Source organism: Gadus macrocephalus, chromosome 19 (assembly GCF_031168955.1).
Source record: "Gadus macrocephalus chromosome 19, ASM3116895v1".
Lineage (NCBI taxonomy): Eukaryota > Metazoa > Chordata > Actinopteri > Gadiformes > Gadidae > Gadus > Gadus macrocephalus.
This window is the reverse complement of record NC_082400.1, coordinates 12958667-12981166: the sequence shown is the minus strand read 5'-3', so window position 1 is coordinate 12981166 and position 22500 is coordinate 12958667. Positions and strand designations below refer to the sequence as shown.

Below are 22500 nucleotides of genomic sequence, written 5' to 3'. Positions count from 1 at the left end.
GCAGGGCAGAACAGGTTATGATCCACGCACACATGCCCTGATCCGGAGAGGGGAGGGGAACGCACAACGCAGCCACTAAAAGGTTACCGCGAGGATCAGAGGGGGGGGAGGGAGGCGAGACTGGGCCGGGGAAGCGGCGGACGGTTCAAGACACAACGCCACAACCGTTCCCGTCTCTGCTCCTCACTTCCGTTCGTTCCTTTTTCTTTATTCTTTATACCCCCAACACCCCTGCTTTGACTAAAGGTAGGCGTGGTTCATTCTCTCTCTCATGCACGCTCTCTTGAGTGTCTGCCCTCTGTTTGACGGAGATGGAGAGAGCTGTGAGCTGCATTTAAACCGAGCAGGGAGCGAGAGGGTAAGAGAGATAGAGGGAGATCCGTCTGGTGTAATAGAGAGGGAGACCGAGAGGGAGACAGGGAGAGGGGGAAGGAAAAGATGGAGAGGTAGAGGAAGAGAGAGATGGAGAGAGAGGTGGAGAGATGGAGAGTGAGAGAGGGGGGGCGCGGGTGACAGAGAGGTGAACTGAAGACCAACTTGGTGACCCAGGTATTGTGAACATTAATCCAATGAAACACTGACCTTTCGCTCTACCCATCCCTCTCTTTATCCTCTCCCCCGTCCCCGCCATCACCCCCTCCCCATCCATCCCTCTCTTCCTCCCTATCAATCTCTCCGGCCCCTTCCCCGCCCCCTCCATCACTCTCCCTCTCTCTGTTCATCCACCTCTTCCTACCGACGGTCGTCCCAGTCTTTCTCCCCCTCTATTGACCACCACCCCTTTGAAATGTTTACACCGAAATGATTCATCAGATTTCCGATTCAGAACGGCATGGATAATTGGCTGATGTCAACATTTCCACCGTCGCGAATTCAAATGTTTCTGTCCGGGAGTTGAAGGCAGCAGAGAAGCCCAGTGTATCTCAGAGTGATGAACTGGCTGTTGTACATGAGCATGCTGCCAATTGTTGCGCCAGCTCCCCGGGATCTTGGAAGAGAAGCATGGTGTCGCTTCACGTTGCTGCGCCGGCCGTAAACCTCAGCGATTGGCCGGTGACCGTACCCCTTCCCTCAGACCCTCATACACTCAGAGCTCTGGGCTCTGACCAGCGACCAGTGGGCCCTGCCGAGGGGGCCCCGAGGCTGAGCCCTTTGAGCGAGCCGCCGGCCTCCTGAGCGGAGGGGCTTATGCTAAGGTCTCTGCTCTACCTCCACCTCCCACAGAAGACCGCCTTTGAGTCGGCTCATGTCTGCATGCGAGGGTCACGGCTAATACCATAAGAGATAGCCAAAACAGAGAGTTATGGCTAATACCACGAGCTTTAGCTAGGACAGAGAGCTATCGCCAAAACTGAGAGCTATTGCTAAATCAGGGATCTTTCGCTAAATCCGCAAGCTATCGCTAAATCTGAGAGCTATCGCGCAAATAGATAGCTATCACTAATACCGCGAGCTATAGCTGAACAAGAGAGCTATCGCTAAATCAGCAAGCTATCACTAAAACAGCGAACTAAAGCTGAAACAGCAAGGTATCGCTGAAAAAGTCAGCTATCGCTTAAACAGAGAGCTATCTCTGATACCACGAGCTAGAGCTGAAACAGAGAGCTCAAACCGCAAGCTTCAGTTACACAGAGCCATCGCTAAAACAGCGAGCTATAGCTAAAACAGTGAGCTATCTCTCAAAGTGCGAGCACCAGTTAAACAGAGCCATGGGTGACGACAGCCTGTGCGGTCATCATTCTCGCCATCGGCTGCTGCGTCAACAACGCAAAGAAAGACAATCCTGTAACGCTAGACTCTAAGCGCAATCTGATCCCCGCGAGATGCTAGCGACGCTGATGGCAGAGGTAGCCGTGACCGTCGATGACACAGCAGGTAGACAGATTGACGGACAGGGCAGACAGACAGACAGGTCGAAGCAAACAGCTAAAAATCCAAAGGTAAACATAAAGGGTTATGCAACTCTTTCTCTCTCTCTGTTTGACATCGTCACTGCAAGTCTATATACTTTTCTCTCCCTTGAACAATTCAACCTTAACACAATGTTTGTTGGCATTATTAAGCATTCAAAGGTTGTAATATGTTGAGTATCACCAATATGAAATAAGGATAATAGCAATCTCTCTTTTCACCCTATACCCCCCCCCCCCCCCCCCCCCCCCCCCCCCCCCATTTCGCCTCTCTCTATCTCTCCCCCTCTCTCTTCTCCCTCTCTCTCCCTCCTAATCCAGGCAGCGCATCCCTCCTCTCTGATTGGCTGACAGGTGCAGGTGACCCAGGGGAGTGTTAGGAGCGTCACAAGGTCAGAGCAGAACACTGAGCGTCTTTGGAACAGAACCAGGGGGCTGATCAGTCCTTGTTCTCTGATTCACCTCCCATCCCCTCCTCCTGACTCCTCTCTGACGAGTGTGTGTGTGTGTGTGTGTGTGTCTGTGTGTCTGTGTGTCTGTGTGTGTGTGTGTGTGTGTGTGTGTGTGTGTGTGTGTGTGTGTGTGTGTGTGTGTGTCTGTGTGTGTGTGTCTGTGTGTCCATCGCTCTCGTTCAACCTCCCTCCATCTCCCTCTCTCACTCACGCTCTCATCAGAAATACAGACGGACAGTCGGACAGAGCCAAATACAATAAAGTATCAGTAAAAACTAATTAATTATGAATAGAAAATCGTAGGGCTTTGTGCAACACTTGAGGCTGCGTGTGTGTTCGTGCGCGTCTTAATTAAATTCCACGTGTTTCTCTGTCGGGGGTCTGCGCATTGTAACACATAAGTTGGGGTTTAATAAGCTTCCAAGTGTTGTGTGTGTGTGTGTGTGTGTGTGTGTGAAAACTCGCTGCGCTGCCACAGCCCAGACTATGTGCTTGTTTTGTGGTATTTTTGGATCTTAATAGAAATGCTTGTATCTCGTTAAGATACCGCTACATTCCTCCTCACAACAGAATTTTTCTTCACTGCAGTGATCAGCGTGTGTGTGTGTGTGTGTGTGTGTGTGTGTGTGTGTGTGTGTGTGTGGTGTGCCTGCGGAGGTCTGGAGGTGTTTCAGCGCAGTAATAATGTGCGAGTTCCAGCACTCAGCTGTCTATCTACAGTCACTTGTATGGCAGGGAGGCACACACACACACACACACACACACACACACACACACACACACACACACACACACACACACACACACACACACACACACACACACACACACACACACACACACACACACACACACACACACACACACACACACACACACCTGCAGCTGTTGCTAGGCAACCCGACAGGTAGCAGGCGTTTAACTCCAGACATCAGAGACGTTAACCCTCACCCCAGATGCAGCTGCCGAGCGACCCCGGCGACCTTCAGGTCCAAGTTAAGAACTCTGATTAAGAACTCTCTCGCTCTTACTCTCGCTCTCCCTCCCCCTCTCAACCTCTCCCCCTCCCTCTCTCGCCCTCCCCTCCCTTCTCAACCTCTCTCCATCTCCGTCTCTCTAGCTGTACCTCGCTGCCTTTCTCTTTGTTTTTCTCTCCCACCTCCACACTTTTAAACTGCTCTCTCTCTCTCCCTACCTCTCTCTCTCCCTACCTCTCTCTCTCCCTACCTCTCTCTCTCTCTTTCTCCCTACCTCTCTCTCTCCCTACCTCTCTCTCTCTCTCTCTCCCTACCTCTCTCTCTCTCTCTCCCTACCTCTCTCTCTCCCTACCTCTCTCTCTCCCTACCTCTCTCTCTCCCTACCTCTCGCTCTACCTTTCCGTTTTTCACAGAGAACAGGACAGACCACACGCCCAACGACATATTAACATACATTTAAAGGTTCTGCTCATTAGGTGAGAGGAGGGCAATGATCGGCCAGAACAGCACACCATATTGGAATGGAAACAACCGACTCCATTCCCTAACAACCCAGTTCCCTAAAACCCTGTCCTCAAATCCGGAAATCTCACAAATCTCTAAGGGTCCACTTTGGTCAAAACATTTCTAATTAAACTCTGAGGGTCCGACACAAGAAAGCCCCGTAGGCAGTATGATTCTGAACGACGATAGCGGCCACGCCGCTATCTTCGTTAGCTTCGGAAGCTAATGCAGCGTTTTATTATCCATCCGTCTCGGAGGTCCGAGGACGTTGCCTAGCGACACGCACGAAAACGCCCCATTTCCTCGGACGGCGAACTCGCCATCTCGGTTGAACTCAGTGGTGACCGAGCAAAATTCCGAGACAGAATTCAAGATGGCTGCGCCCAGTGTGACTTGAAGCGTGAACTGTTTTCATTGTGCTTGGACCGCTTTGGTGGATTAAATGTCAATTTCAAATCACTCGTATTACTGCAATACCTTACTGCGTCCGTATCTCTGCCTATGGCCTATAGCCTACCTATTTTGGAGCGCATGGTACTCTTCCAATGCTACCGCGACAACAGCTTTCCGGGTGGCGTCCATGTTTTCCTCCAACGGCCGAGCAAAATAATAAAACGCTTGAAGTGTGGGCGTGGCGTCAGATCCGAGATGTTTCGCAGAGAATACTAAAACGCACCATCAATACCAAGCAACATTTCTCCAAGCCGCGAGGGTATCTGCAGGAAGAGTGCAATCTAAATCACGGCCTCAGCATTCACCTCTGAATCTAAAGTGCTCCGTTCACGGTTTTATGAACGGACACAGAACAAATCCTCCTTTTTTCCCCGAACTGAACCAGTCCAGTGAACCCGGTGGGTCGAAGCAACAAACAATCCACTGTTGGATCCAAGGTTCACCGCCGTGCTCGTGATCAGAGCATTTAACATTCAAGAGTCCTAAAGTATCGCCGCTCAGTGTCTAGCTCTGTCGCTACGTCCGTGAGCGCGAACACAGATTGCATATTGCTGCCTTCAAACCAGTTAATGTTATTAGTTGATTGCTTCGTTCATGGGTTAAAGATGATAAACGACCCAGCCGGGGCAGTTCATTTGCACTTTTGCTGGAGAACCCTGAGCTCCATTTACGAGATCGTGCTGAACACTCATCTGGAGCGTAATGGATGTCAAACACTGGCCAACTGACCAATCACACTACGCGCCATAACGGAGAAAAAACAGGTATGGTTTACAACTCGACACAGACAATGTCATCAATTCACCTGCGGTATCAGGCGAACCGGCCAAGTCCTTTAAAAGAGAATTAAAATACCCCACACAAAAGGGTAATCTGGCAACCAAATCGTAAGAACCATCAAAAAATCGGGCCTTTGCTCGCTAGCGTTGGAAGGAGAAAATTGGCCACGCAATCAGGCAAATTATCATTTAGTGTGTACCAAGCATTTACCTCTCCCACCCATCTTTATCCTTCTTAACACACTCTCTCTCCCCCATCTCTCCATCGCAACACCCCCTCTCAGCCATCTCCCTCCCTCTTAACACCCCCTCTCTCCCCCATCTCTCCATCTCAAAGCCCTGAATCTCCCCCAACAAAAAGCCCTGAATCTCCCCCAAAAATAACATACCTTTTTTCCCTTCTCGAGACCTTGTCTTCCAGACAAGAACAGGGAACTTTCCAATCTTTCTAATTGCCAACTGGCAGCGGTGGCGTCAATGGAGGTGTGAGCAGGTTTAATTCACTAATGCCGCCGTTTCTCAGGGTAACACTAAATTTGGATGTATCCTGCACAGCGTGTGGAAAGCGTGCGGTGTATTTTGGCCGGCGATTCGCTGGAGCCGGCGGAACGGTGAAGTGCCTTTAGACAGCGAGACGTCGGAGGGAGAAGAACGGGGTCACACAGGGTCACGGAGGAAACAGATGCAACAAAATATGGCTCTGCGGGAGAGGTTACTTTTGATTCATTTTGCTCCTTTCCCGACATAAGTAGGGGGACTAATCTTCCAAAGCAGACGATGAATATAATCATCAGGAGTTGTGTAAAAGGTTGCCGTCAGCGGACGAGCCCGAGACCCGTCCCAAAGCGATGCGTGTCGTGGCCTAGCGGAGAGGAGCCGGGATGGAGAACAGGAGATGGAGTCGCGGGAGGGGAACACACACACCGACGTAGCAGGGGGACGTTACCAGGGCACCGAAACGCTGCCTGTGCAGAAGGTTGGTTTGGGTTTGTGTGCGTGTCACCGATTCCTTCCAGTGCGCAGTGGTAAGAGAATATGTTAACGCGACACAATGGAAGACGAAAGGAGAAAAATGTAACAAGACAGACAGGCTGACAAGGCAGGCAGACAGACAGACAAACTGGCAGGCAGAAAAGGCAGGCAAGGCAGTCACGCAGAAAGGGAGAGAGACAGACAAGGAGACAGACAGAGAGACAGGCAGTTAGAAAGACAGACAAACATGGCCGCCCAGTAGAAAGAAGAGCAGGCATACTGGTAGACAGAAAAACATGGAGACAGAGAGACAGACAGTCATGAAGGTAGACAGAAAGACATGGAGACAGACAGAAAAACATGGAGACAGAGAGACAGACAGTCATGAAGACAGACATACATCCATGGAGACAGATAGACAGACATGGAGACAGAGAGACAGACATGGAGACATGGAGACAGACAGACAGACAGACAGACAGACAGACAGACAGACAGACAGACAGACAGACAGACAGACAGACAGACAGTCATGAAGACAGACATACATTCATGGAGACAGACAGACAGACAGACATGGAGATAGACAGACAGACATGGAGACAGACAGACTTGGAGACAGACAGACAGTCATGAAGACAGACAGACAGACATGGAGGCAGACAGACAGACAGACTTGGAGGCAGACAGACAGTCATGAAGACAGACAGACAGACATGGAGGCAGACAGACAGACAGACTTGGAGGCAGACAGACGGGCGTCTCACCATCGATCCGGCTGACCAGCTCTTCCAGGGCTTTGACTTTCCTCTGAATCCCGGGCTGGGCAAACGTGTAGTTATCCTGCACAGGGGGACACAAGTGAAGCTGAGTTGCTATGGTTACTGTTGTGGCGCCATTGCAGTGTTTACCACTTTTGGTCGCTTGTCGTTTTTGTATATTGTGGTCACTGGAAGTCAGTTGTCATGATAGTTATACATCTCATTATTTGATTGATCCTCTCATTCAGTTTATAACAGGGTAAAGGCCTCTTGTTATACAACGCCTACAGGTGGACATTGGGGATCGAACCCAGAAGCTTTGGATGTCGTAGTATGGCCACTACCCTGCCCCTGCATACCAGCTGATAATGCTGGGTTATTGTCTGGTTTGAGCTCAGTTTTTATATACATGATGTTCATCTGAAGCGATCACACGCAGCGACATGGTGGACTGGGAGTAGATTGTATTTTATAGTGTATATACGGAGCTGATCTGAAGATTATTCTGTTTTTTTTGGCATATGGGGCACATGGTAAGGTTACACAACACACACACACACACACACACACACACACACACACACACACACACACACACACACACACACACACACACACACACACACACACACACACACACACACACACACACACACACACACACACACACAGCAAATAAGGTTTCCTGGAGGGGTAATTTCAGAGTGTCTAGAAAACAGCTGAGGTGGCAAATAGAAAGAGAGGAAGAGAACGATGGAGAAAGAGAGGGAGGGAGAGAACGATGGAGAGTGAGAGAGAGGGATAGGGAGGGAGAGGGGGAGAATGATGGAGAGAGAGAGGGAGGGAGAGAAAGATGGAGTGAGAGTGAGAGAGAGGGAAAGGGATAGGGAGGGAGAGAGGGAGAGAATGATGAAGAGAGAGAGAGGGAGAGAACGATGGAGAGGGAGGGAGGGAGGGAGAGAACGATGGAGTGAGAGTGAGGGAGGGAGAGAAAGAGATAGACAGTGAGGGAGAGAGAGGTGGTGTGATAGAGTGAGAGAGCGAGAGATTAAGAGAAGGGCAGAGAGAAAGACAAAAATAGGGAGAGACACAGAGAGGGAAAGAAGCAGAGAGAAAGAGGTTAAGACGCAAAGAGAGGGACAGGGAGAGAGGGTGGCAGGAAAATAGGGAGAGAGAGAGAAGTCATTAAGCAACATACAGCTCTGGTTGTCCTTCAGGCTCAGCAGAGCAGCCCTGTGTGTGTGTGTGCGTGTGTGTGTGTGTGTGTGTGTGTGTGCGTGTGTGTGTGTGTATGTGCGTGTGTGTGTGTGTAAGCCACCACATGACGATGTCACTCAGACTCGTTCGCCCTCTGGTTCTCTCTCCTTCCTTTCACTTCTATATCCTCCCTACCTCCCCCTCTCCCTCAATATCTCTCTCCTATAACTCCGTCATCCTTTCACATCCTTCCCTCCTTCTTCCACTCCCTCTTTCGTTTCATCCTTTCATATCTGCCTCTCCTTCCATCCCTTTTTCCTTTTTAAATCGCTCTCTCCCTCTCTACCTGTATAGCTTTATCCTTTCCAACAATGGACTCCTTTTGTTTACCTTATTGACATATCTTGACAACGGTGACCTCATGTCATGACATGCCAACTGTAATCTCATATCATGGCATGCCAACTGTAATCTAATGTCACGACATGACAACTAATGTCATGAAATGACAACTGTATTCTCACGTCATTACATGCAACTGTAATCTCATGACAAGTGTATTCTCATATCATGACAACTGTATTCTCATGTCATGATAACTGAATTAGAGAGAAGGAAAGAAATGTTTAGTCTAAAAGCTGATGCTGTTTTAAAAAATATGTTTTTAAATAATAAGCTATTTCTTTTTTTTAATCTTCCAATTTTTTCATCTTTGTTCCCTATTGGAATTACAACCTACAGTTCACAAAAAGCTTATATTTTTAATAGTATTTTCTCCGCGCAGAGTTCCCCTTTAAAAAGGCCAAGAGCTAAACCAAACACTGAACAAAGTGAAGGAATAAACAAGTGGAAAAACAATCATGAAAGGATGTCCAAAGGACTGAATAAACGTCCCCATCCTAGGATGGGAAAACGACATTAAATAAACAGGTATTATGAACATACATATAAATGTTCGTTCATTTAAAGTCTAAACATGAGGATACAAAGCACAATACGGGTTTTGTACTTGGAGATTTCTCCAGAGGACAGAATGGACCAAACCATCTGAGATTGAGGATCTCCATCTCTCCGCCCTACCATCGGTGTACCCCGTCTCCCCCCTGCGCCCCTCGGCCCCCAGCTTCTTAATGTGGTTAGGGGCTTTAAACAAGTGAAGGGCCAGTCTAAAGAGCTAGAGGGCACAACTAATTACATCTGCATTATTAAAGCTGCTCGTTTTAATTCTCTAATTCTCTCTCCCCCCCTCTCTCCCCCCTCCTCTCTCTCTCATCTCCCCCCCGCCCATATCTCTCTCCCCCCCCCCAATCTCTCTCTCTCTCCATCTCCTCTGTCTTTCTCACCCCCCCCCTCTCCCTATCTCTCTCTCCATCTCCCTCCCCTCTCTCTCTCTCCCTCCCTCTCGCCCCCCTCCCCTCTCCCTCCCTCTGTCAACCTTCCCCCCTCTGGGTCGATGTCCCCTCTCCTCTATTAACAACAACAATGGCTGCAGGCTGCTCAGTGATTGGCTCTCATTGTGGCCAAGGATGTCTGTCACGAAGGTGGACATGACCCGGAGTACAATACACATCTGTGTGTGTGTGTCAGGAGATGACAGGACCAGATAAGATGTGGACAACAATGAAAGTCAGAGTTGACGGCAGGACCAAAGCAAGACAGGCAATAATCATCCGAGTGTGTGTGTGTTTGAGTGTGTGTGTGTGTGTATAAAACAGCATCATAAAGAATGACGGACAGACAGACAGACAGACAGACAGACAGACAGAGCCAAAAGCACTAAAGTATCAGTGAAAACGAACTCAATATGAATAGAAAATGTTGTGCCACAAAACATATTGCAGTGTGCGCGTGCGCGTGTGTGTGTGTGTGTGTGTGTGTGTGTGTGTGTGTGTGTGTGTGTGTGTGTGTGTGTGTGTGTGTGTGTGTGTGTGTGTGTGTGTGTGTGCATTTGTGCACGTCTATGTAGCCTTCAGCGCTCCGTCTCGGAGGAAATCCTCAGTGCAGCTCCGCCAAACCCAAGGTCCATCATTGACACGACTCAATGCAAACCACAAGCAGAGTAGACACACAATCCCACGGAAACCCCTTCCGTCCTCACTGACACTTATGTATATGTATGTGCCAGACGCGCACACACGCCGACACACCGTCGCTACGCACACCCTCCCTCGAGGGACCCCGACACACGTCCTGTCACTCAACCGGGCCCTACACGAACACACTCCAGCTGGCCCCGGCGCACTGTGCGTGCGTGCGTGCGTGCGTGTGAGTGTGTGTGTGTGCGTGTGTTAGTGTGTGTGTGTGTGTGTGTGTGCGTGCGTTTGTGTTCATATCACTCTACTGAGTGTCTGCAAGTTGCCGTCTGTGGGCGCAGGATGAGTGACAGCCCAGCCAACCCGTCCCCGCCGCCTCCCGCCCCCCGCCCCCCCGGGGGGGGGGGGGACCAGAACGGGACAGGAAGCGCCTGGCTGACCGCCGTGCCCCTGCTGCCGGCCCAGGGAGACCCCTCTGCTGGCAGCCCCCACCGGGCCTCGGAGGAACAGATGGAACCCTCCCCGGATAGAGGGGAACGGAGATAAGACCAGCCCCAACACGGCCTGGTGCTAAACCAGGGCCTGGGGCTAAACCAGGGCCTGGGGCTAAACCAGGGCCTGGTGCTAAACCAGGGCCTGGGGCTAAACCAGGGCCTGGTGCTAAACCAGGGCCTGGGGCTAAACCAGGGCCTGGGGCTAAACCAGGGCCTGGGGCTAAACCAGGGCCTGGTGCTAAACCAGGGCCTGGGCTAAACCAGGGCCTGGGGTTAAACCAGGGCCTGGGGCTAAACCAGGGCCTGGTGCTAAACCAGGGCCTGGGGCTAAACCCGGGCCTGGTGCCTTAACGAGGCCTGGTCTCACAACACTGGTGGTGCCAAGACGCCGCTCCGTGTCTTGACGCGCGCGTGCGTGCATGTGTGTGTGTGAACAAACAGAGGGCAAAACAGTTTGAATCAAAATCCAAGTATTATTACTCTCTGTGCTGCTGATGGAGGATAAATATATTATATCCATTCAAATATAAGTTATATTTGCATGCATAAGAACTTGAATTATTGCAGGATTTAAATTCCCATTTGGAGGTTGTTTCATCATTTTTATGAAATAGATGGCATATGGAGCACAATATATATATATGTACAATATAACTAAAAAAGTCTGAAGAAATAGTTTAAATTAATTTGTTGAGTGTTTGGAGCTCTGACCAACTGTCCATCTTTCGTGCTGGCACTGACAACTGAAGCTTCCTCAGAAATATTTGTATATTATGATATTCTAAAATGTGAGCTTCCAGTGAGCTTCCCCTGGATTCGTTTTAACTAAAGTTTAGCACTTTTTGGAACAAAAAAAAAGTAAATTGGTAAATTGTACATTTCTGACCAGTGGCCACTCAAAGTGCTTTACAATATTGCCCAACGCTCACCCATTAATGCACCAATGGCGGCGGTGTCAACGATGCAAGGCAACTTGCTCAGGGACACCTCGCCACTCAGCTAGGAGGAGCCGGGGATCGAACCAGTAACCTTCCGGTCACCAGCCAACCCGCTCTACCTCCTGAGCCACATGTCGCCCACAACACATTCACCAATCTACTTCATTCTGCCCTCCTTCTCCCCTCTCTTCCCCACTCAGAAGGTCCGACCCCTCCAGGACCACCTGTCCCGGGTCAGAACCACCAGCGGGGCCGGCCTGGCCTGGCATGGGGCCCCTGGGACCCGAGCCTGACCAGGGGGCCAGGGGCCTTCCTACATTAGAGTTAGTGGTGCGTACTAACGGGCACGGCATTAGCATTTCTCCTGGTGGCGTCCGGGGCTGAATCCCATTAAGGACCCCCGCCGAAGAAGCCGGGGACAGGGAATTAGCATAACAGGCGGGTTTCCGTCGGATCTCTTTAAAACCGAGAGTGCCTCCCGGGTGTACTGGGGGAATAATGGATTTTTAAACTTGTCATCACTTCCTCCCTCCATCCACCTCTTTGAATTTGAACGGGCTCTGGTGGAGGACCGCTGCCTGGCTCACAGTTTGGGCGGCGCAGAGGAAAACCAAATAGGCAGGCGGGGGGCACCTGAGCCCCCCCCCCCCCAGAGTTTGAAATGTTAAATGGACTGCATTTATGGAGCGCTGTCTGGCCCCTCCACTCACTTTACTGGAGTGCTTCTCAACCACAGGGGCGCGCACCTTTGGGGGCCGGGCCGCAGAGATTTAGAAATCAATCCACACTTTTGCAAAATTGTTCCATTATCATTTTAACTGTTTTTTTTTTGTTGCACCCGATTCAATTTAGCAGAAGAATGAAGGAATGGGAGTCATACACCCAACTACAGTTACCCACATGAATGAAGTTTGCATTAGACGTTCTCAATTGCACGTAACCGTGTCTGAATAAAGGTACTTCCCATCCAATGCCTGTTAATGTTACTATGCGGTTTGTGTTTACTAACCGTGATGCACATTTGAATTTCCATATTTGGTCATGACCTTATACGGATGAGAGATCAGGGAATGTAATTAGCAGTCTACGTTGTGGTTGATAGATGAGTTATACCTAACTAATATAACAATGGAAAATAATCAGATCGATTTATCAAACTATTGATCAACGTTTGACTCTTAATAGCGGCCCTAGAGTGTTTACTCCATTGGATTAGCCAGGCAAATAACGACGGACAAAGAAATAGAGTAATCACATCACACACCCTCCCCTTCCTGCTTAACTACACACACGTTCACACACTGCTGGGAAACCATGCAGGCCAACAACTAGCACACCAGGGACACCCAGGCTGAGGGTTAGGGTAAGCCCGGGGCCTTGCTCAAGGAAAAGGCAGCAGAGAATATTACTTTTTAATGATCCCGGAAAAAAGGTGAACGATGAAACATGGCATATTACCATAGAGCATAAGGGGACTCAAGATATGGGAATACATGAACAAACTCCAAGGTCTCTTGAAGTTACTGTCTTCTAAGATTTAAGATGAAAAGGTCAGGCGGCAAACACAGAGCTAGCTAAACAGGAAGCAGCCAACACAAAACACACACTCGCCCGTCCATGCACACATTCACATACTGAGGGTGGTGTCGACCATGCAAGGCAACAGCCAGCTCGTCGGGAGCATTCGAGGCGTCTTGCTCAAGGAAACCTCGACACTCGCTAGGAGGAGCCGGGGATCGAACTAGCAACCTTCCGGTTACCAGCCAACCCGCTCTACCTCCTGAGCCACACGCCGCCTTTTACACATCAATGTTGGAAAAGAGAAAATAACGTCGTCTACAGAACTAATTCTCCACGAGGAGGTGTGGGCTTAATTCATGCCACATCCATAAAGAGGCCGACATTAATTAAAAAAAACTTGACGGACAAGCCACGCCATGGCAAAGGAAACATCTTGGCCGCTGCGTTGAAGAGATCTGGTGGAGCGGGCGCATATTAACCTGACTCAGTCTGGTTCGGTGTGAAATTGATCGCCGTTATTGTATGCAAGCCAAGGACATAAATCAAAACAACTCTAAGTGAAGAACTGTGGATTTATCTGTGGCGTATCGATCACGTCGCGTCGAGTTAGAGCAACAACGATATTGGATATTCCCGCTCGGTAATGAAGCGATCTTACGCAGGGAGATAGTGGGGAGGTCTGAGGAGGGGCTGGTGGACTGAAGACCTGGACCTGGGGTTGAGGCGGTCCACAAGGAGAGGTGGTCTCCGGTCTGGGTCCAGCCGCCTCCAGACCCACGGGTCTAACGTTACGTGTTCTATCGCTACTATATAGCGATAGCACACGTTATTACTGTAATTACCATCATTTAATATCCATCCATTATTCATAACATTCTGTGTCCGTCTGTCTGTGTATTCAAGTATGTGTGTGTGTATAACAAGTGTATCCGTGATCCAGTGTATACATACACGAGTGTATGTGTTCATATCAATAAAGCGTGTTTCTGAATGATGGTTTGATTCACACACACTAACCCAACACATAACCTAAGCGACTTCCAGTGAATTGTAGCTGCGTCTCATCAGGCACCTGAGGTGACTCCTCTGTGATGGAGAGGGGAGGACCACAGGCCACCAAGAGCTCCTAGCTCAGCATCAAACGGCAGCCCTGCTCTCCACATACAGCCCAAATAAACAGCTAGGGCCAGCCAGCCAGCCAGCCAGCCAGCCAGCCAGCCAGCCGACCGCGCACACGCATACACCTTTGATTGACTGACTGGCCGGCTCACTAATCCTCCAACCAGGCAGCCAGTCATTCGAGGCCAGCCAACCAGCCGACAGTGCGTGCATGCAGACGCAGGCACACGAGCACGCACACACCTTTGATTGACTGACTGGCCAGCCAACTCAACCTCCAAGCAGGCAGGCAGCCAGCCAGCCTGCCAGGACAGCTTGTCCGGCCGCGTGTTGCTGTGTGGAGTGGGGCTGCGGTTACATCAAGTGTCTGTTTGATGTGGAAATGGAGCGCAGCCTGCTGCTCTGTGTTCCCCGTCACTCTGGTCAACACACACACACACACACACACACACAGATACAGGCCACACACACACAGGCCACACTAACACACACACACTGGCATTAGACCTGTCCTTGTGTATTGTACTCAAACATTGCATTGCAAGTGTGGATGTGTGCGACTAATCCTCGAAACAATGGACTGCAATCCTTTCTGAGGATATACCGCTGGAACACACACACACACACACACACACACACACACACACACACACACACACACACACACACACACACACACACACACACACACACACACACACACACACACACACACACACACACACACACACACACGTTTGATCAACCGAACGGGGAAAGAGACGTACCTGAGAGCCACATCACACCACCCATTTTAATTCATACCTCTGCCTAATTACTTTGACCAGATTATTATTATTAATTATATTCCGATTCTAATGGGCTAATCAGATCCTCTTAAGGTGTCTTAACGGGGCCCAAAGCCCCCTGAGGTGAGGAAACGGGACGATGTCATTCATTAGAGAGGCACTAGTTATGTTAGTGGTAGTTCCATTAATTCTACACATTAGCATGAACACACCAGTACACGTGTTACATTAACAGCTGCAGGGCGCAGTCCTTATTAGCCAATCGGATACGAGAGCAAGTCTCCCTATTCACATCGTTTCAGACTTTCATACACCCAATCCCTCACTTCCAACCCAATCCACTCTCATTCCCATCAACTCACCCATTCACCTTCACACACACGTCCACCAGTTCAATACAACCCACCCGTGCACTCCAATTCAATTCATCATCCAAACTCATCCCCTCCTCACCCTTTCATCCCCCATCCCGTATCTCGGGGAACTTTAACTGGAAAAGCATACTATTCACCAATGAAGACGACGTGGTTTCTATAACATATATGATACGATGATATTTGGATCACAATACATATCCAAGGATTATAAACGCATTGTCAGTGTCGAGAGCGAATTTGTATTACCATGAATTTTCAAATCAACTACGAAGTCTGCTGACTTTTAAAAAAGACACTTACATTATATAAAAAAACAAAAAAAAAACTTTTTTAATTAAAATCCCCGTACGCAGACTACCGGCGGCCGACTGCGCGGGTTCAAGCGCTTGTCTGGCGAGGCACCGAGTGAGCGGGTTCATCTGCTGCTGCTCTGGATCAGAGGAGTTAGCCGGCGCCGCCAACAGTCAGAGCTAATGTCCTCTAATGAGAAACCTGCAGCAGAAAGGAGCCGCGCGGCAGGCCTGTCAGACGCAGCCCGCCTCGTTAAGGGGAGGAGAGAGAGAGAGAGAGAGGCTCAGAGAGAGAGAGAGAGAGAGAGAGAGAGAGAGAGAGAGAGACCGGCTCAGAGAGAGAGAGACCGGCTCAGAGAGAGAGGGATGGGCTCAGAGAGAGAGGGATGGGCTCAGAGAGAGAGAGAGAGAGAGAGAGAGAGAGAGAGAGAGAGAGAGAGAGAGAGAGAGAGAGAGAGAGAGAGAGAGAGAGAGAGAGAGAGAGAGAGAGAGAGAGAGACAGGCTCAGAGAGAGAGAGAGACAGGCTCAGAGAGAGAGAGAGAGAGAGAGAGAGAGAGAGAGAGAGAGAGGGATGGGCTCAGAGAGAGAGAGAGAGAGACAGGCTCAGAGAGAGAGAGAGAGAGAGAGAGAGGGACGGGCTCAGAGAGAGAGAGAGAGAGACAGGCTCAGAGAGAGAGAGAGAGATGGGCTCAGAGAGAGAGAGAGCAGTGGGAGAGAGAGAGACGGGCTGAAGGAGAGAGACCATCCCGACTTGTTAAGAGGTCGAGCTCAGAGAGCGAGAGACCAGAGGGAGAGAGAGACGGGCACAGAGAGAGAGAGGAGAGAGAGAGAGAGGGAGACGGGCTCAGAGAGACACCAGCCCTACTTCTTAATAAGAGGAGGACGAGGCTCAGAGAGACCAGAGGGAGAGAAAGAGACAGGCTAAAGGAGAGGAACCAGCCTGACTTTTTAAGAAGAGAAGGCTCAGAGGGAGACGAGAGAGAGAGAGACGAGTTCAAGGAGTGAGAGGGAGACCAGCCGGCCTCGTTAATAAGAGGCTCAGAGAGAGAGACCAGAGGGACAGAGAGAGACGGGCTCAAGGAGTGAGCGAGAGACCAGCCGGCCTCGTTAATAAGAGGAGGCACAGAGAGAGAGACCAGAGGGACAGAGAGAGAGACCATACGCCCTCATTAATAAGGAGGAGGAGGAGGCTCAGAGAGAGACCAGCCCGCCTCGTTAAGAAAAGGAGGACGAGGCACGGAGAGAGACCATCAGGCCTTGTTAACAAGGAGAAGGATGAGGCTCAGAGAGAGACAAGATGGAGAGGGGGTAGAGGTATGTAGCAGGGCTACAGAGAGAGACCAGAGGGGAGCATTTAATCCTTCTTATCCTTGCGGCCAACGGAGAACGCAAAGAGGTTACACTGAGGTTAAGTTAAGGGATACACAGAGGTTGCGTTTATAAAGCTGAACAGTTTGAAGCAGAGCTTTTTCAGTCGATTAAAATGTGTTGACATTCAAAATATGGCACCAGAAAAAAGATATTGATTTGGTATTGGGCAAAACCAAGAGAGAGAGTTTGGAAAAGGGGCCATATCCACAACCACACTAGTTAGCATGTTGTTGACTAACTTTTAACAAAAAACACATTATGCATCATTCGATATTTGGTATTTAGATGTTAATCTTGCCTCGCATCAGCGAACAGTCACGCACCCTGCAAACTTAGACACACAAACACACGCACACATACTAAGGGAATACCATACTTGCACACACACCATGGGAACAACACACTACACACAAATCTGTTTAATGATATTAAGGGTGTGTGCACTTCTGTATGGATACAACAGGTACTTATAGAGACAGAAGTACAATTATATTCATGCTTTATTCATTGTTTGTATTCATTGACGTCTTAAAAAAAACAAATGTTTACTGCCTCTAGTCAGCCGAAAGGTTAGGAGCCTGACAGCTGGGGTGTGTGTGGTGTGTGTGTGTGTGTGTGTGTGTGTGTGTGTGTGTGTGTGTGTGTGTGTGTGTGTGTGTGTGTGTGTGTGTGTGTGTGTGTGTGTGTGTGTGTGTGTGTGTGTGTGTGTGTGTGTGTGTGTGTGTGTGTGTGTATGCCAGGTGCGTGTCTGAACGTCTGTTAGCGTGCACCTTTGCTTGTGTGTGTGTATATGTATGCGTGTGTGCATGTGTGGATAAGCCAGGTGTGTGTTTGTACGTGCATATGTTTGCGCGTGTGCGTGCACATGCGTGTGAATGTGCATGCCTGTGTGCATATGCGTGTGTGTACGTGCATGTGTGTGTGCTTATGCCAAGTGTGTGTGCGCGTGCGTGTCTCACCTGTATTCCGTCCAGCAGTCTGCTCATGCACCAGAAGCTGTCAGCTTCGATGTTCCGCAGTGACTCCTCCCGCAGACTGGACACGTCAAAGTTCTCCACCTCCTCCTCTGGAGGGGGGAGGGAGGGAGGCAGGGAGGGGGAGAGAGAGAGGGAGATACTTTTAGAATGGTCATTTAATGCCCATTAATGCTAACATTGATTGACACGACCGCTTCAATTAGGTAGTGAGAGAGACGATGGAGGGAGAGGGGGAGAGAGAGGAGAGAGGAGAGGGAGAGGGGAGAGAGGGGGGGGGGGGGGGGGGGGAAGAGAGAGAGAGAGAGAGAGAGAGACGAGAGAGAGAGAGAGAGAGAGAGAGAGAGAGAGAGAGAGAGAGAGAGCAGAGAGAGAGGCTAAGGGAGTCTGTTTCAGTCTGAGGTGAGCAGAGAGCTGGAGGAGGGATGGTGGAGAGGAAAGGCAGAAGCATAGAGAGACAGGAGAGGTGGAGAGATGGAGAGAAGAGGGAGGAAGCGGAGGGAGAGGGAGCTATGAAGAGGAGGGAGTAAAAGGGAAAAGGTTGGAGAGGTAGGAGGGAGAAGGAGAGAGGAGATAAGAAGGGGAGGGAGTGAGAGGGGGAGGATAGAGAAAGGGAGAGAGGAGGGCATAAGAGGATGGAGGGGGAAAGATGGAGAGGGTGAGAGAAGGAGGGGGAGAGAGAAGGAGGGAGGGGGAAGGATGGAGAGGGGGAGAGGAGGAGAGGAGGGAGAGCAGAGGCCGTAGATAAAGTGACCTTTTATCCATCTCAAGTTATTCAGCAGCATGCCAGGCCAATTATGGCAGGAAAAAAGAACATGAGGTGATATTAAGAGAACTAAATAAAAATGTGATTTCATCCACCTGTGCATGCCCGGCCAACCCCTGATTCATTACGGGGCCTCAGCCAGAGATTTAGAAAGCCACAAAATACAGCTCTTAACAAGACACTGGAAATTCTAAGTAACCTTGAAACTCTTTAGGACGGCGCTGCTGCCCTCTCCACCAGCAGCACCGACATTAATCGGCCCACCACCCCCTCCACCTCCGTCGCTGTACTCACTCCCAACACCGTCACCACCACACCCACCTCATCATTATTCTGCCCACCACCACCCCCCCATTGTACTCCCTCCAAACACCATCACCACGTCACCATCATCCCCATCACGACCAACCCCGGACAAACATCTTCAGAGCCTCTTAGCTCTGCCCATCTACCCCACAGGGTTCCTAAACTTATTAATTTACCAATTAACTACTTGCTCGGTGAATTACAGGGCCATAATCGACATCAACGGCGATACACGCCCGGGTCCGAGTTCCGGTTCAGGTCAGTTTTGGTAGCTGTCAAGACTATCAGATGAGAAGGTCGAGGGTCGTCGTTAGGGGAGGTCGTTAGGCAGATGTTTACCTCCCTCCACCACAGAGTCCTTGTTAGTATTCAGATATACATACAAACACACATATATATACACATATATATATTTACTTCTTTGTTTTTTGGAACAGCAGGGAAGAGTAAAGAGTTATTAGTGAAAGTACGAGCGGGAGAGGGGAGCAGCTGGCCAGGAAACCGTCTCAACAGAACCTCAGCCCACACAGAGCTATCACTAGCTACTGATCACAGCCCTGCTACGCGAGCCCGCTGGGTGTGTGCGTGCGTGCACACTTGTGCGCGTGTGCGTGTGTGCGAATTGTGAAACTGTTGCTTAGCAACATTGGGGTCCATCGGGATGAGTTAATGTTAGCCAACACCAAACGTATACACACACATGAACATCAGCTGTAAAACAACAACGCGCGACGCATGGTGGGCTAGCATAAATCTGCAGGCCTCTGGGCTACCGGCGGCAGACAGTATGGCAATGCTAACGGCTTGGGTTCAGACAGCTGGGCTACAAACAACAAGGCTACGGGCTAGGCCTGCACGATTCTGTGAAAAATATGAATCACAATATTTTTTCCGCTTAGATTTCATCATGATTTTCTGCCACGATTTTTTTTTCTCACGAAATATTATTTTTATTGCACACATGAACCATAGCCACAGCAAGGCTATGGCCGATGCTAACGGCTGAGCTACAGACGACATAGCTACAGGCTGATGCTAACAGCTGGGCTACAGTACAGACAACAAGCTACGGAGTACGGGCCAATGCTAACGGCTGGGCAACAGACTACAAGGCTACGGGCCAATGCTAACGGCTGGGCTGCAGACAATAAGGCTACTGGCCGATGCTAACGGCTGGGCTAAAGACAACAAGGCTACTGGCCGATGCTAACGGCTGTGCTACAGACAACAAGGCTACGGGCCAATGCTGACGGCTGGGCTTACAGACAATAAGGCTAATGGCCGATGCTAACGGCTGGGCTACAGACAACAAGGCTACTGGCCGATGCTAACGGCTGTGCTACAGACAACAAGGCTACGGGTCAATGCTAAGGCTACGGGCCACCGCTAAAGGCTAAGGGCCGTTGCTAAAGGCTTGGCTACATGCAGCAGCTTGCGCCGCTGCTAACGGCAGGCTTACAGACAGAAGCTAGTGCCGCTGCTAACGGCAGGCTTACAGACAGAAGCTAGTGCCGCTGCTAACGGCAGGCTTACAGACAGAAGCTAGTGCCGCTGCTAACGGCAGGCTTACAGACAGAAGCTAGTGCCGCTGCTAACGGCAGGCTTACAGACAGAAGCTAGTGCCGCTGCTAACGGCAGGCTTACAGACAGAAGCTAGTGCCGCTGAACCCGGGCGCCGCCGGCAGAACCACCCGCCAATCATCCCCGGCCAGGGACTTGAACAAAGACTGTCATCTGATGTCATTAGCAGCGGCCGCGCGTGACGGACAGCGAGGCGCCGAGAGAGCTCACTGACAAGACACGGGAGAGCGGGGGACAGGAGGAGAGAGGGGAGGGAAGGGGGAGAGAGAGAGCGAGAGAGAGACACACAGAGAGGTAGAACGAGATAGAGAGAAGGAATCCATTTTGGTTGCAATGAAAAAAAAAAAAAAACAGGCACACACACACACACACACACACACACACACACACACACAGAGACAAACAGACGGGACGGGACGACAGTACCTCCTGTAAGGCAGTACTCTAACGACGGAGGGAGAGATTAGGGAGCAAATAGAAATGAGCTGAACACAGTAAAACCCTGCCTCCTCTCCCTGTGCCTCCTAGCCTTCACACGAGGCAGGACGACGCTCCAGACAATCTGCACTTAATAATCACTCCTCAGTCACTTAGCACGCGCCTCCACCCAAACACCGGCCACAAATAGAGACGCATAAACAGCCTACCGCCGCATTACCAAACAGGTTCCAACGCAGGGAAACACACACAGAGAGCCAAGCAAGCATGCGCACAGACAACACACGCACACAGGCTCTCAAAGACACACACTTACATATCATTACATTAAAACACTACGGCCGTCCCTAACACACACACACACACACACACACACACACACACACACACGATTATGACACTACGGTCGTCCCTAACACACACAGACACTCACAAAAAAATAAAGATGCACGCACGCATGCACACAAACAAACACTTACAGATAACAATATTACATTAGCAATACGCATTTGTTGTACACACAAAAAACAATTACGATCCCCCCCCCCCCCCCCCCACAAACATACTTAAGGAGCAGGCTGCTGCCGGGTTACTTGATGATACTAAAAGGTAGCCTCAGGACACATTAGACTCTTTACTTAAAGGTCCAGGTATGTTGAGATTAGTAGCCTCTAGTGGTGAGAGAGAGAGAGAGAGAGAGAGAGAGAGATGCACAGACAGACAGAGAGAGATGGACGGACAGACAGAGAGAGAAGAGTGATGCACAGACAGACAGAGAGAGAGAGATGGACGGACAGACAGAGAGAGATGCACAGACAGACAGAGAGAGAGATGGACGGACAGACAGAGAGAGATGCACAGACAGACAGAGAGAGAGATGGATGGACAGACAGACAGAGAGAGATGCACAGACAGACAGAGAGAGATGGATGGACAGACAGGACAGAGAGAGATGGACGGACAGACAGACAGAGAGAGAGATGCACAGACACAGAGAGGGATGGACGGACAGACAGAGAGAGATGGACGGACAGACAGACAGAGAGAGATGGACGGACAGACGAGTTGAGTACAGTTGAGGACAGTTGAGTTCAATCTCTGTTTGGGTATAGGCCTCAGAGGAGGAAGAGTAGAGGAGACGGTGACGAAGAGTAGGAGGAGAGGAGGCGAAGAGGAGAAGAGAAAGAAGAAGACGAGGACGAGATGTGGATGGGGAGGAGGCCTGCTGGGTCTCAAGACCTTGGGTCCCGAGTCCTCTGAAGATTATCGGGGACGGGTTCCAAGCTCAACTAGGATCCTTCATAGCTCATCAAAACAACAAGGACACTGTGTGTGTGTGCGTATGCGTGTGTGTGTGTGTACACTTTTTTAGCCAGGGTATACGTGCATGTATGTGTGGGCTGGCGTGTGTGGGGAGGGAGGTGGATAATTCGACCTAGGACAGATTGTACTGGAGGAGCATGGACAACAGTGCCCTCTGTGGTCAGAGGAGGAACTA

The 22500-nt window shown here is 50.1% G+C and overlaps 1 protein-coding gene and 1 long non-coding RNA gene across 4 annotated transcripts in view; both read right to left on the bottom strand.

Annotated features, from left to right (window-relative positions):
• tbc1d22a (TBC1 domain family, member 22a) overlaps positions 1 to 22500 on the bottom strand; it is an 80211-nt gene that overhangs the window by 6380 nt on the left and 51331 nt on the right. For all 3 annotated transcript variants that reach the window (XM_060037837.1, XM_060037840.1, XM_060037838.1), the window contains 2 exons: positions 17897 to 18003; positions 6815 to 6890 (listed from right to left, as the gene is read on the bottom strand). In XM_060037837.1, coding sequence (XP_059893820.1) covers positions 6815 to 6890; positions 17897 to 18003 — 183 coding nt within the window. The remainder of the gene's footprint in view (positions 1 to 6814; positions 6891 to 17896; positions 18004 to 22500) is intronic.
• LOC132447280 (uncharacterized) lies at positions 2332 to 5396 on the bottom strand. Its single transcript, XR_009523063.1, has 2 exons — positions 3708 to 5396; positions 2332 to 3545 (listed from the first exon to the last, which is right to left on the bottom strand). It is a non-coding gene; the product is annotated as an uncharacterized LOC132447280 (long non-coding RNA).